This window comes from Trichomycterus rosablanca, chromosome 19 (assembly GCF_030014385.1).
Source record: "Trichomycterus rosablanca isolate fTriRos1 chromosome 19, fTriRos1.hap1, whole genome shotgun sequence".
Classification (NCBI taxonomy): domain Eukaryota; kingdom Metazoa; phylum Chordata; class Actinopteri; order Siluriformes; family Trichomycteridae; genus Trichomycterus; species Trichomycterus rosablanca.
The window spans coordinates 5,154,017-5,170,126 of record NC_086006.1 but is presented as its reverse complement, the minus strand read 5'-3'; the positions used below and the strand labels follow the sequence as shown (position 1 = coordinate 5,170,126).

General features: G+C 39.8%; 1 protein-coding gene across 6 annotated transcripts in view; it reads left to right on the top strand.

Annotated features, from left to right (window-relative positions):
• The window catches only part of kif1b (kinesin family member 1B), a 77,099-nt gene that overhangs the window by 9,346 nt on the left and 51,643 nt on the right, over positions 1 to 16,110 (top strand). For all 6 annotated transcript variants that reach the window (XM_063015230.1, XM_063015229.1, XM_063015227.1 and 3 more), the window contains exons 3-5: positions 14,907 to 14,983; positions 15,133 to 15,312; positions 15,537 to 15,602. In XM_063015230.1, coding sequence (XP_062871300.1) covers positions 14,907 to 14,983; positions 15,133 to 15,312; positions 15,537 to 15,602 — 323 coding nt within the window. The remainder of the gene's footprint in view (positions 1 to 14,906; positions 14,984 to 15,132; positions 15,313 to 15,536; positions 15,603 to 16,110) is intronic.

The following is a 16,110-nucleotide window of genomic DNA, read 5'->3' as shown; positions in this document are numbered from 1 at the left end:
TGTTTATCAAAAATCAAAGGGCCCAGAAGTAAGTCAGGCTTGAGCAGGATACTTGTAACTGTGCTTTTTTATTGGCACATCCAGTACCAATTGTTCCAGCTGTTTTTTTTATAACAAAATTGGCACCCCCAGTACCTAATGGTTCTCAGAGGATGGGTTGGCAGCACTATTTATTGGTTATTGATTGCACATGTTCGACACACTAAAATGCGAAATTTGTAGGATGTTTCATTTCTTTGTGGTTAAACAAAAGATCTTTAATAATTTTCTAAACCTTGCCTTTTTATAAGAATCTTAATTTTAGTCTGAGTTATCCAAATGATAATTATCTAATGGAATCAAGTTAGACGACGTGCATTTAATCTCAAATATTCATTTCCAGTTCAGATTTATTTGCAGCCAAATTGACTGATTGCCAGTTTTTGATAAAAGCAGAAAGCCATATTATATATATATTTTTTAGGAATGATGGGATCGCCTTTTTGACTGAGGCATTTCATTATAGGCAGCATTTTGAGTCATCTAAGAACTAAGACAGCCTTCTCTGTGTGTGGCGTTGGATGACGTAAAATGCTGTCCCTGTAAACTCATTGAATGGACATCAGGCCTGTGAGAGGAGCAGTAAAGCTGAATGAACACACCATCACATGCATGGAAGCATGAGTGTAACATCCTGAGCTTGTAAAATTGTGAGACTGTGAGAATTTTTACTGCAGGGACGTACAGTATATGAGCACACAAGCTCCTGCTAAATTAAGGAAGGAAGTAGAGCACAAACAATGCAGCGTTACACCCTTGTCACCTGACTTTAAGTCATGCAGATTTGTTCTAAAGGAGAAGTATAGTAAATTTAGCATTGACATGTACTATAGTTTGTGCTTATTGTGGTAATGTGGTGCAGTTTTGATTCATTCTTCTTGGCTTTAATTCCCCAGTCTAAGCATGTCTTTCCTAAAGTTTGAATGGGAACCAAGTCAGTAGCTTAGACTAGACCATGCATGCACTTTCTTTACATACCAGTCTTGAGCCATAGGTATGAGGTTGTTAAGTGTCTGTTGTGACTCTGTAGCTTTTTTTATCAAGTGTTGCATGTTGCACTTTTACCACAACCCTGGTTTGCATTCTGTGGCACTGATGTGTTTCTCTATGCAGCTCATCTACTGTTACTGTTATTGCTGTGATTAAACAATTACTGACGGCACGGTGGCTAAGTGGGTAGCACTGTCGCCTCACAGCAACAAGGTCCTGGGTTCGATCCCCAGGTGGGGCGGTCCGGGTCCTTTCTGTGTGGAGTTTGCATGTACTCCCCGTGTCTGCGTGGGTTTCCTCCGGGTGCTCCGGTTTCCTCCCACAGTCCAAAGACATGCAGTCAGGTTAATTGGAGATACTAAATTGTCCTTGACTGTGTTCAATATAACCTTGTGAACTGATGAACCTTGTGTAATGAGTAACTACCGTTCATGAATGTAACCAAAGTGTAAAACATGACATTAAAATCCTAATAAACCAAAAACATTATAAACTGCTGCTACTACTAAAAGCACCAACTACTGAGAGGTTACCTAAGCTTAAATTGTGTCATACAAAATTATTTAGCTGCACAGTATACAATACAATACAATACAATACAATAGCCATTAAATTCAACTCAGCTATTACTTCTTAAAAAATCTTTTAAGGATCCCAGCTGAAACAAAAGCAGCATAAAACCATGTATTAGAAACTTGTGGTTTCTCCTGAGCATTCTCTCCAGCTTGTATCTTCCTGGCACAGCCATCTCATTGGACATAATGAATCATCTGTTTTCAGATTCGGAGCGCCATGGTCTTAAAGGCGCTGGTTACCTAAGAGCTGGGTCGTCTCTTACTCCCACACTCCTCGATCTGAATCTCTGACTCGAATTGAAATAAACTGAATGGATGGGTAGACGTAGTCTTTTGTAGTCCAGGCACGGCTAGTAGTGGCCACTACTCTTTTCTCATGTGCATGGGAATGCATTTGAAAACAAAGGGCACAAGAAAACAACTGACAAATTTTAGAAAGAAGTTTTAGCTGTTGACGTGTTGAGGCATTGTGTTCATTCTTTGTTCAACTGCAGTCTAATGCAGTTTTTACACTTTTCATGATCTTTAGGTTGTATTACATGAAGCTTAGTTATTCATAGATAATCATTTATATGTATGATGCTTTTTGTAGTTTGTAGTTGTTTTGTGTAGCTTTTGGACCAAGAGCTATAAAAACCTGATACAATCTTTGTTTAGAAGTGTATATAGTTCATATCCCCAGATTTAGATGCTACATATTGTGGCATGGGAAACAAATGACCTTCTATTAAAACTCCACAGAATGCATTAAAGCCTGTTTGGACAATATAAAAAAGTTACATGTAGAGGTCATGTTCTGGCTTTGCATCACTGACCATTAAAGCCATCAAATGATGATTAACCTGATTCCACTTTTTTCCACACATTTGCCACGAAATGATGTGGCTTACCATGTGGTGAAATTCATTTCAAACATGTGAATTTTGTTTATTGTTTATTTTCTTGTTGCTTCTTTTGTTGGCTCAAACTCATAAGGAAAAAATGCATTAGTATAAAGAGTTTTACACATGTGTTTTTCCAACAGCATTTGTTTTTCTTTGTATACTTGCTAGATTGTGAGGGGAAAAAGTTTTGCTTTTATCCTAAGCCTTGCTCAAGGGGCTAACAGTGACATATTGGTGATATTGGGCCTTGAACTAGCTACATTTCTATTAATAGCCCAGTACCTTAAACACTAGATGATTGTTTGGCTGCATATGCCAGATCAAGATTACGTAGCTGCATACTGCCATTGTGAGATTCAGTGAAATATATTAAAGCAGATAATCAGATGATTAGACATGATTAAAGTTTGGCCTGCATTCGTTTGACCAATTTTTTTCCATCTGTTGAATCAATGCTGTGATTCATAAAACACTAAAGCCTAATCAGAAATGGTCAGGATGATCTCAATAAATGGAAATAATATTCTGTGGAGCTCATTTTTTTATAATTGTCATTTTATGTCTTGTGTCAATGGCTTTTCCAGCCTTAAGCCTCTTCTGACTGTTTCTGGAGTATGTTGGGAGGGAAAAAATCTAGGGTGATTACCTTGCCAAAAAGTGAAAAACGAGCTTTTTTTCTGCGTCTCAATCCGTCTTTCTTACTGAAGCAGGACATAACTTTATCACATTTCAATGACTTTGGCCCAGGGTTGAATTCACCTCTAACATTCGGTGTAATTGGCAGAACGTGAACATGATGTCATACAAGATATTCATTTCACTTACTTGGAGGGGCATAAAAGTTTCGAGTCGAACAATGCACCATAGATGTACTTAATACGCTTTATGAATTTATATTTAGAGGATGGCCTGTGTTCATTTAACTCCACCATGGACTTCCCCGTTTCCATTGACCCCCTGTGATATAATTAGCTTAGCATGCAGAGGACATTTTGATGCCAACCTTGCACAGGCTATAACTTTTGTTCCTCTTGTATCTTGTAGGAAAAAACTGTGTGTATAAACGTGGCACTAATTACTTCTCTCATATTACTTCTATGGAAGTATAAAACAAATGGAAATACTGTACCGCTTTACATGAATCGCCCATCATATCACTGACAGACATCTGGCATGACAGATATATGATGTCTTATGACGTAAAAACTGTTCATAATATGCAATGGCATAACAGCTTATGTCATATGCCAGGAGGCTGTTGTGACAATTATCAGTACTGGTAAAATAACACTGTTATAATGTCTGGCGTCAACTGTTAATACCACTTATTACATCATATGAGATTGGTATGACCTGTTTATGACATTTTAATTTTAGTATATGATGGAGGGTTTAGGTGTACCAGAAATACAAACCTGATTCCAAAATAAAATTAAAACAATTTAAAACAGAAAGCAGTGATTGGTAACTGTCCATTCCATGTATTTTATTAAAAACAGCACAAAGATTAGAGATTTAAAGTTGTGCCCTATCAACTGCATTGATTTTTGTAAATTTATGCTACTTCTTAATTTAATGGCTGCAAAAAAATCTAAAAAGTCCAGACCTGTCTTTTATTGACAGTGTATAGCATTATGAAACAAAAGAGATCGTGGACGGTTGAACAGCTAAATTGTTAAAACAGCTAAAGCAAGTGTATGTTAAAAATCTAAAAATGAATTTTCACTATTACAACAATTGGTGTTCTAAGTTTCCAAACAATTAGCAGACATTTTTTAAAAGGTGATTTACCACAGTGCCCCATTTTAGAATTAGTTGTTTTTTACAGTTAAAAAAATCCCATTATGGCTTTTTCTTTACAATATATTTGTTTGCTGTGGTATCACATCAGTGCGAAGATCTGTTACAATGTTCTGCTATTGACTACCAAAATTCTGTATCATGACAGTGGTATACAGTGGTATAACATCTTCCACCATGAAACCAAGACACACATGATGTGTAGATCTGAACCCTGCGTGCTCCTGGAACACCTGCTTTAATGTGACTTCCTCTACCTGCTGTGTGTGTGTGCACAGCTCTCAGCACACATTAATATCTCTCCAGGGTTTCTGCTTATGCCTCATCCATCTTCCCCCAAGGTGTGAACGGTGTTCTGGTGCACTGTGCTGAGGAGTGTAAAAACAGACTTGGAAGGCATCGAGGCCTTAGAACAGAAATAACGTTCCACATTGAGATTCTTGGAAGTATGGAAGGACATTTAATCTTCAACCTTCTGCCGGCTGTAGAAGTGCTGGGGTGGGGAATCCTGCATCGTCAGCAGCCATCTCACAACATCAGCAACCATCTGGCTTTCCTCAGGGGTCTTCCATTCATATTCATTCATTTAGCACATTATGTTATTTACAGCAGCTCAGAATACAGATAGGATACGACATGGCTACAGTAAAAAATATATTTTGAAACAAAATAAGAATTAATAAAATAAAATCTGAACAGCAATTTAGTTTTTGAGTTTGCCCTAAAAGATGCATGGCACAAATAAGTTTTTCACTCCATTCAGTGTTGCAAGTAATGATGGTGTTAGTATTAAACTAAGTGTTTATTTCATCTAGTACTTGTGCTTACTGACCGTTTATTCACATGCAGTTTTGTGTGAAACCATGAAGCTTTGCAATGATCTTGATTTGGAATTGTAAGACAAAAAAAGAAAAACAGCGAAAGTATAAAGTGGGTTTATAAAATTTTATTGTTTTGTTCATCTACGGGTGAATTAAATCATGTTGATGAGCTACAAAGCTGTGACAAGCAACTCCAGGATTAGTCCGGGTCACCCATGCTGTAGTTTTCTCTCAATGCCATGCTTGATTTAAAGTTCAATTAAACAGTCCACAATGGATTGGCACCCTGCACCATTGTTAAATCATGATTACAACAACACATCACTTCATTTATTTCTAAATCCTGTTCATATTGAATCATTTAAAGTCTCAACTCTGCTTTCATCCATTCCTTGATCTTGATTCTACAGCCTACAGTATGGGCCTGTTAATAATCTAATGTCAGGCCAAAGGAAATGATACATTTGTCTAGTATTTTACTAATAAGTTGACCTCTCATATCCATCATAGTTGATGGTTAAAGGCTTTGGTAGAGAGGCTAATGGTAGTCCTGGGATTTTATTTTTTATGTCAAACTTTCTATGCACTGCCCTTTCTTCGGCGTGCCTGGTCTGGTTGTGCTCTCCACTAGATCCCATGATGTTTTTGCTGAGTGGAGTGTATTAGAAAGGTCTGAGTGCAGAAATGTGCCCAATCCTTCCTGTCAGGATCTGTCAGCATACAGTTGAGCACCTGCCATCTGCTTCTGTATAAATAGCCCAGCAGTGAGGGCCCCTCGCTGGCAGCTGGGTAGAGCTGCCCTTTCTTTCCCAGAGGTTTAAGTCTCTCATCCACACCTTGATAAGTCAATCATCTCATCACGTTGATTTTCAGCTGTTCAGCATTGTTTAACATGACATCTTTATAAGGTGATACAAACACAAAAAGGTTATTACCTTCTTATAATACAGAAGGTCTTGCCATTTTATGATTTGTTCATTGTTTATGTGTGCCTATTTGTTAATGGGCATTATTTAATTGGCACAACGTGAAATGTTGCTGTGTGTACAGACACAGTTTGAAAGAGCCAGATTACGCAAAAGTAGCACTGAGACCTAAAAAAGGGCACAGACCCCCAAACAGGCATTGCATTACATAATGTGCCGACTCCTTTGTGAACTGGTTCAGACATGTTAACATGGCGAAGCCTAAATTGATATTCATAGGACAAAATTCTTATCCAATTTGGCAAGTTGGTAAAAACAGCTTAATAAAAAAAGTAAGGCAATACAGATTGAATTGCAACATTGTGATTATTATGTTATAGGTGACCAAGCATTCTAAAGTACAATATATGACAATGGAGAGCTTGGACTGTTGAGAAGTGTTTGAAAGAAGCTAGAAAATAAAAACTAGTACATTCACAACTACAAGTGGTATTCTCAGTTCCCAAAATTTACAGAACATTAAAGGTGATGGAACACAGTAATAAACATGCCCAGTAACCCATTTTATCTTGCTTCAATCAAGTGGCTATATATAATGTTACAATTATATGAAAATATAAGCATTTTGGCTTTATCCTGCACCTTTAGTTCCCACTGAAGGTCACAGCTTTTCTGTTGTGATACTCTGCTGAGACCAAATTTATCAAAGAGCATCTTTAAATTGAGTTCCTCTAAATGTAATATTACACCTGTCCTTTCGAAAGCAGGGCAAAGCTGTGACTATATCCAGTTTCATGTCTGCATGTAGTACAGTTAGATTTATCTAACCTGAGGTCAGTGGGTCCATTAGGAAGTGTGTGTGAGTGAGTTTAAGAACAGCGTTCCCCTTATGCGAGACCGAGCACCCATCTTTAGCTTTCCACTTTAAGATCAGTCATTCTGGATTAATGTCTAGATGTATTATTAATGTAATTATTAATTATTAGATGCCAGAGCAGGTGTAAATCTGGGGCGATGATTACTTGCTTAACAGTCTATGCTAAACCTCTTAGAGGCAGTTTTTCAACTGTTTTTGGAAAAATTTTCTGATTGGCTACTTTGTGTGGACAAAATTCTACAATACAAAGAGCTACAAGGAACTCTTCACCTCAGTCCCCCCAAAAACTACTCAAATTCTACAGTAGACTTAAAAATGGCACACAATCCCTATAAAGTGTCTTCGTAAATTCCTATAAAGGAACAAATCGACCCCACAAGGAACTAAAGAATCAAACAAACAAAACAAACAAATAAAGGTGTTTGTTAGATGTCATGCAATAGAATTGACACATGAAAAATGACCTCTCCTGACACTGGACTCAAACAAGCTCTGCAGCTCCCAGGGTGCAACAAGAATTTTCATTATTGTCAGAAGACTAAAATAAACAATCACACAGCCATTAAAGAAAGTGCAGTTAGAACAGTGGTAATGATTTAACCATATAATTGGTAGATTACATCATGTAACCAATAAGTTGGTGAGTTCTGAATAAAACTGTGTACTGTATTGGTAGCTGTACACCAGGATAAACTGATAGACTCCTGCGTCTGATAGCACTACAGGCATGGTAACACTATCTGCTATTAGTGATGCCATCCTGTCAAAGTCTAGACATTTTGCCTGAAGCTGGATTATTATGGCTTCCTTCTCTCTTTTTAAAAATATGCTTGTTTAAAGCCCCCTGCTTACAGTCCATGCTGTGATGAAAGGAGAACACTCATTATCTTGTGACTTGCTGCACCGGACCAGGTTCCCTCCTGCGGCATGTGAAGACTAGGTGCACCAGAATGTGTGTTTGTGCAACAGTGCATATGATAGTTTTTCATTTGTGTTCATTCATGTTTTGTGCACATGGCTGGCCTTGCTTTAGCAATATGCAAATTAGTTGCTCATTAGCAGAAATACTAATCACTTCATCTTGGTCAGGGTTGAGGCTCCACGGACACCTGGAACCACTGGACACGTGGCGGGAACACACTCTGGACAGTGTGCCGAGGAAGTGAAGGACAACACACACTCACACGTTCATTCACTCACATGGTGAAAACCTTAGTGGGGCAAATCCATCTTGTGCATATTTTCTAAGTGACTAACTGCAGAACTGTGTTTTGTTAGATCTTTCAACGTCAGTACCTGATCTCACTAATGTCCTTGGTATTAAATTGAAGTAGGAATGACAAGTTATTAAAGAATTAATCTATATCAGTATCAAGGTTGAAACTACGTGTTGGGTATGTTTTCTTATAAATCAGCAGTGGCAAGTTGAATCTGTACCTCAATCTTGTCAATTAAACTTGACACTCTCACAGTTACACAAACACCACTATACACACAAGTAAAGAAAGCAAATCGACCCCCTACTTTGATGTTTAAAGACAGCTGACATGGCGTTAAGAACTAAACAAACAAACAAACCACAATCTTGCCCGACCACTGGTTGAAAAAAATAACTTGGAAAAGCCAACCATTAGGTTTTAAATGTGTACTTTTAAACTCTATTTAGTCTATTTATTATGTCCATTAGGCACTACAAACGATGAGTAGCCATTGAGCCATTGAGTCAAAAGAGCATTTGTGACATTCCTTTGTATGGGTTCATGGTGTAATGGTTAGCACTTGAATCTGAATCCAGCAATCCAGCAGAGTTCACAATCTCGGTGGAACCTCTGATCCTTTGGGGAAGTGGTAGCTCAGCAATTACAGCTTTGGACTATCAAGCCCAAAATATGGATTTTTTATGTGTGTGGCTGTTATAGTTTATTTTGAGAGAGGACATCACTAATCACAGTCACTCGGATTCTATTGTGCCTTTGGAAACATTAAATAGGGTTTTTCGTTGTCTCTAATTGGGACCTACACTGGCAGAGTAAACCGTAATGACCTTGCCATCAATCAGTGCTGTCCGTTAAAGGCTGGGTTCATTTTACAGCTCACACTCTCTCATGTCCACCTTTAACTGGTTTCACAGTGACGTGGAAAATTCTTGTTGCCATTTCTAGGCTCTCGTTTTCACTCTTGCTTTCATCCTGAGCATTTGAGGATCCTACAGAATGGTCATGATTGTACAGAAGATGGACTTATTATTTTGTCCTGGTCTGTTCCAAACACGACATCAGAACAGCGTCAGAAAGGAATTGGGACTTACACAACTATCAATGTAAGCTCCTGATTCCCACGATGCTGGGTGGAGGTTGCCATGGTAACTCTACCTGTTGCCATGGTTTAGCAGGACTGACGTAGATACAGAAGTCTATGGAATATGTGTGACTGTAACCAGTTTATTTCCCTATTGTGTTTTCAGGAAGGTCTGGGTGATATGGCAGAACATTTATATCATGATACTTTAGGTAACATCGTATGTCCATTAGTATGCGAACACCTAACCATAAGCTTGTTGGGCTGTTATTCTCATTCTCATTAATGCTTGGGCATAATATTTAGTTGCCCTCTTCCTTTTGGCTGTAACAGCCTCTAGATTTCTGGAAAGGCTTTCCATGAGGTTTTAAATATGTCTGTAAGAATTAGTGTCCATTTGTTTTTTTTTGTTTTTTTTATTATCTATTTTTCGTGTCCAATTACCCTGAATGCGTGCCCTATACTGATTCGACCCTTTGCCGCTGACTGAGGACGCCACTCAACTGACTTGCACCCCTCCGGTACACAATCGGTACATCCTGCATTTTTCACCTGCACGAGCCGAGTTTATACACCGAGAGACACTGCGCACGAAGGGTCACACCCCCCTCAATGTTATTCCTCAGCCCTGTGCAGGCGCCGTCAGTCTACTAGCAGGGGCCGCAGTTGTACCAGTTATGAGGACCTATGCTCCGACTCTACCCCTAAGCCCCTGAACAACAACCAAACGTTGTTCATGCTGCCGCCCAACCCAGTCGGAAAGGTAGAGCTGAGTTTCGATACGATGCATCTAGAGACCCAACTCTAGCTAGCGTACTTTACCGCTGCGCCACCTGAGCGGCGTGTCCATTTGTTTAAAAGTGGATGAGAAGGGCTGGCTCACAATCAACATTCCAGTTTATCCCAAAGGTGCTTCATAAAATTAAGGTCAAGGATCAAGGTACACAGGGAAGGACATTTCTTTTAACTGTTGCCACAAATTTGGAAGCATATCATGATTTTATTTATATAATTGGTTATATAAGCAAGTATGTCTGAGCCACAAACTTGGTCACAGTTAAATAAGCAGTTTTTGCTGATGAATTGCCTACATAACAGTCGAGCCACATTAAGGGAATGCTGGGGACCTGGGTTCAATCTTCAAATGTTCATTCTACTTTAGTTACTTCTTACCTCCCAGTGGTGCATTGGTTTCTCAAAATTACCCCTAGGTGTAAGAGCTTAAGTGTGTTTGTGAGTGTTGCCCTGTGATTGATTGGTGCCATGTCCAGGGTGTATTCCTGCCTGGCGTCCAGTGATTCCAAATGGCGCTGGACCACTTGGATCAGTAAATAAACTCAAGATTAAATTCCCAATCCTGACCAGTCTAATCAGGCGATGGAGTCACATAGTCTGAGCGCTACAGTAATTCTTTGTTTGTGAAAGTCATGCTTTGCACACCAGGCTCTAATGTGCTGAACGTACGCTGATCAGATCTTCTGTAACGTTTTGCACTGCTTATGCCTCAGCTGAGGGCATTATGACTGGCTGAGAGCAGATGGAGGGAATGAAAAAATATTAGTCAGTGGGAAGAGGTGTCATGAGCATGAATCACCTCCACCTACCCCCCTTTTCCCCCCTCTATAAACTTAAAACAAAAAAACACATCACGACACATGGCTGCCTTCATGATAAGGTTGCTGCTATTGATTTATCCATGAGAGGAGGCTTTAGGATCAAGTCGAGTGTGTGTGCGTGTGTGTCTTGGCACAGTACAGAGAAATCCAGTAGAGCTAAGCTGGCCTCTCATCCAGTTACCCAGTATCCCAGCGTCCTGGCAAATAAACAAGCAAACACACTGCTCTCGCCATCCTCATGCTTCAGTCCCGTATAGCTAAAACATGCATATAGGGCAGGTGTTAATATCCTCTGTGGGCTTTGTGTTCCAAGAAGAGCACTCAGGTCAAAGGTGAGACGACTCCTAATTTAGCTTGCCTTATTGCCCCCCATGACCTGATGCCCTAAAAGGAAGCTTGCTCAGTCGGAAGCTTGCTGAGTTTCCGAACGGCTGATGTGAGGTGAAGTACAGCCTGGTTTTACCTGTACGGCCTTCACATCTCAGCACTTAGGCACGATGCTATCACACTCACAGAGGAAAAGGCCTTCACTCCGATATCACAGTTTGTTTTTCTCATCACACCAATGACCTATCAGAGGAGATAGAGTATCAAGCTACCAGTCCATCCTCGACACTCAGTCTCTCGACTGTGCTGCATTATTGATGAGTTTACCGAGATTAAGCAGCACTCCAGCTGAAGTGGGCAGCGCAGCCCCCTCAGCTTAAATACACTGATTCCGGTGCTCAGTTAGGTAAGTGCTTAGTTAGTTGGGACAGTGGTAGCCTAGTGGGTAGAGCTTTGGGCTTTCAACTGAAAGGTTGAGAGTTTGAATCCCAGCTCATCCATGCAGCCACTGTTGGGCCCTTAAGCAAGGCCCTTAACCCTCTCCGCTCCAGGGGTCGCTGTATAATGGCTGACCCTGCGCTCTGACCCCAGCTTTCAAACAAGCTGGGATACCCGAAGAAAGAATTTCATTGTACTGTACATCTGTATATGTATATATGACAAATAAATGCATTCTATCTATATTCTACAAACCTCTCAGTCTTCACAGGGGGTGGATGGGTGGAGGTGTATTGGCACCTGTCTTCAATCCACTTGTGGGGCAGGACTGTTAAGCCTGGAGCTGTTTAAAGTGGTGTGCGCAAACATTGCACTATTTACAGTAATAATAAGTGTATTTAATGCACACTATTGTTCACGCTGGGCTAAGAGTGTGTTTGTAGATGAACTGTATGCAGATAAATGGACATTCTTATCTGGTGTGTGCATAGTGTCCCATGGCTTGATTGCATGAGCCATGGGACGCTATGCGCACACGATGCACGCTGTGCACACACCAGATCAGAGCTGTATTATTATTATTAATTATTATTACTGTAAAATCGAAACTGTTTAATTATACGTTTCATTGATTATTAGGTGCTTTTACGTATTCATAATAGCATTGTGTTCTCTCTAATGTAGAGGAGGACTTTGTGGTGACCCTGACTATCTTCTAGACTGTGTATTTCTTCTGTTTTGGTGGTTGCTAGGCCAGGAGCGTGTTCTTCGCATTTGTCAAGCACTCCCATCTTTTTTTCGGGATCTCATTCACTGCCTTTGAACCACTTTGGCAGGGTTTACTTGCGGCCCCAACACGCAGGCCAGCACTGACGCACTCGGGGGACTTCTATAGCAGCTGGCCCCTCACGACTATAAATATCTTACAGTACATTCCTGCGGCACAGCCATGCACGGACCCGTCCGTCCACTGCAGTGTATGTATAGATCGAGAGCAGGCTGCATTTTCGGAACCTGCCAAATGCCAGACAGGGCCGCACATTCCTGTTTATTAAGACAGCAGGTCAAAAAGAATGGGATGGGGTGTGTACTGGATGTAGTGAGAGGCTGAGGAATGTGTGGAGGGGGAGAGGGGGAGAGGTTAGCCATGGAATGACACCAGGAAAATAAATACACCACACAGCTGAAATTGTTTGCAGAGAGAAAGAAAGGGACAGCAAGGGTAAAGAAGGAAGTAGATTTGTGAGGTAAACATGGGGAATGGGGCCAAAAATGTGGCGTCCACCTGCTTTTTCTTTGTTCTGCAAGAGAATTCAGCTGTATAGAAAGTCACTGGAATGTGCTTATGTGGTTTACATTTTTATTTTCCCTGCTGTTAAGTTGCACATCACTCCAAATTTTCACTTCCTCTGTGATGAAGTAAAAAGATGACTTTACCTCGATATATTCTAGTAGAGTTTTTGTTGTTTGTTGTTAAATTTTCAACCAAAAAGCATCCATAAAAAGAAACTAATCTAATAGATTAAATACCTTTTCATTAGGTATTTAATGGAAATTGAGTATCGAACACACTGGCCGATAACACAATATCTACACCTAAAGGTTTGATTAGAAATACAGTATTAAGAAAATGTTAGTAAGTACATATAAGTAAGATTTAGAGACATTGATGCAAAAAATTCACAACAGTGACAGACAGTTCTATATATTTACATTTACATTTACATTTTTGGCATTGGCATTTATTCAAAAAGACTTACAATTATGACTGAACACAATTTTTAAGGGTTAAGGACCTTGCTCAGGGGCCCAACAGTGGCAACTTAGCGGTGGTGGGGCTTGAACCGGCAACCTTTTGATTACTAGTCCAGTACCTTAACCACTGAGCTATCACTGCCCTCAAGCTAAATAGTTCACCACAGCTACACTGCTGCCAGTATTAGAAACAGAATTTGAGGGATAAAAAAATGAAGTCTAATAAGCTAGCTTGTCAATATGCAGAATTTAAGAGTTTTAGTGAAGCTACTATGTTATCAATACCCTGGACGGTCAGAAGAACAAACAAATCAATTTTGGAACAAATCAAGCCAGACATGTCACTGGAATCAAGGATCACTAAGCTACGACTTGCCTACTTTGGACACATCATACGAAGAGAGCGATCACTGGAGAAGGACATCGTGGTCGGAAGAATAGAAGGAACAAGGCGAAGAGGAAGACCAGCAACTCGATGGCTCGACACAAGCACAGTAACGGCAGAGAAGACCCTGGCGGACCTATCTAGACTTGCACGGGATCGATATTCCTACAGATCGTTCATCCATCAAGTCGCCATGGAACGAGATCGAGCCGAAGGCCAATAAAAAAAAATTTTTTTTTAAAGTGAAGCTACTGGCCTGGCCGGAAGATCAACATACTAAATTGGCCATGTCTTAAGGAGGGAAGGTCACATAGGGTTTGTCCTTGTATCTGCTGAAACAGTGACCCTGGCTGTTTGCTTCTTTAGTGTGGGCCTCAACCAGAGGTACATATAAGATGGTGTGGTGTTTACTATGACGTTTTTTGAGAATCCACTGTTTGTTAGTTGGTGTAGTTGTAGTGGGGAATTGAAAAAAGACTAGATAGGTAAGAAAAAAAAAAGTGGAAAATGTGCAAAAAAATGGAAATAAACCTTTTGAATTTGGACTGCCAGATGAAAACAAAAGAAATGATGGAAATGACGTAATGGTACGCCGTGGGTTACCCTGCCGTTTTATGGCTGTGCACGTCCTGTTTTGGAGTTTATTGTAAACAGGAAACTTTGGAAAATAGAGCAACCAAAACACAATGTGCTTTCAAATGTATCCACAAATTTGTGTTTTTATACTAAATATTCATTGATTTGTTGATTAGTTATTGCACAATTAGTAACAACCGTGCTACCTTCCTCTGTTAAACTGCTGGTGCATTGCTTGCAATTCCACACTGGAATATTATGATTATGGAGTATGGTGTTTTCAAAAAGATGTGTCAACCCTATTGCTGTAACAGATTTTAAGATTTGAGGATGTTTGATGTGATCAATGTGGAGGAACTTTAAAAGTCTGGTCTAAAGAGTTCCTGAACCTAATTCCACAGAGATCTAGTTAACTGATGTATTGCTGGATATACAAGTCAAATATCTCTGTTTTTGGGTTATTTGAATCAGAAAAATCTAAATAACAGACGATTGTTTATTTCTTCTGTGCTGTGCTCCAAAAAGTTGGCGTGCCTAACAATTTTTCATTTAACATTTCAGCACCAAAATATAAATGTTTCCTTTTTCTTTTTTTCCAGCTATATTGAATCCCAAAAATCCCAAAGAAGCGCCAAAGTCGTTCAGCTTTGACTACTCTTACTGGTCACACACCACGGTAATGGTTTAATTTCTGTTTTCATTACAATCTCCTTCCTCTATTTTATCCATTGCTGACTGTAAAATTAGCTGAGATGCAAAGTAATTTATCTTGGTCATTTTGTCATAAAATGTGTGCGAATGTGATTTTTTCTTTTCTCCTTGTAGCCGGAAGACTCGTGCTTCGCTTCGCAGAGTCAAGTGTACAATGACATTGGGAAGGAGATGCTGCAGCATGCCTTTGAAGGCTACAACGTTTGCATATTTGCTTACGGCCAGACTGGAGCTGGCAAATCGTACACGATGATGGGAAAACAGGAGGAGGGACAGGAAGGCATCATTCCTCAGGTTGCCATTGATCATTTCCTCCTAAAGCATAATGAAGGACGGGGAAAAATATTGCAGGGGTGAATGGTTTAGGTTTATCTGACTTAGATCAACCGTTGCCTAAAGACATTAAGGAATTAGCTCACCGTCTCAAGCATCTAGCAGCGCTTTGTGTTATTTGTGTGCTTTATCGATTAGTCTCTCCTCAAAGTCTAATGCACCGTTTCATTCCCCCTCCCCCGCAGCTCTGTGAAGAACTCTTTGAAAAAATCAATGACAACAACAATGACGAAGTCTCATATTCGGTGGAGGTGAGTGGCACATGCCCCCAGCTTTTTGCCTCTGTTTCCCCAAAACCCTTAGCTACTCAGTAAAAAGCATTAGTGCTTTCAGATGGAAAAGTGGTCTAGATTGTCATGGTGCTACATAACTTTAATCAGCTGTGAAACTCCCAATATCACACTAGCATCGTGTGCACATTGTGTCAGGTGTTTCAAATAGATCACAAGTGAATCTACATTCGACGTGTCTCTGTTTCCATATTAAGCTCACAGCAAACACACAAGGGGAACTGCAATCATTTTATTCATTGTTAATACTTATACAGATGGATTGTACAGCTGTAATTACAAAATACTTCCCTAGAAAACCAGTCAAAAGAACAACCAGAATATTTGTTTCCCCGTGTTGTTGTATATGAGGATACAGTTGTACAAACACAGACTTGGATTTTAAAGTTTGCTCCAGGTGTTTGACACAATAAAAGACATATAAGAGTTTTGTTTTTGCTTCCATTTTGTTATTTGAGGATGTCCAACA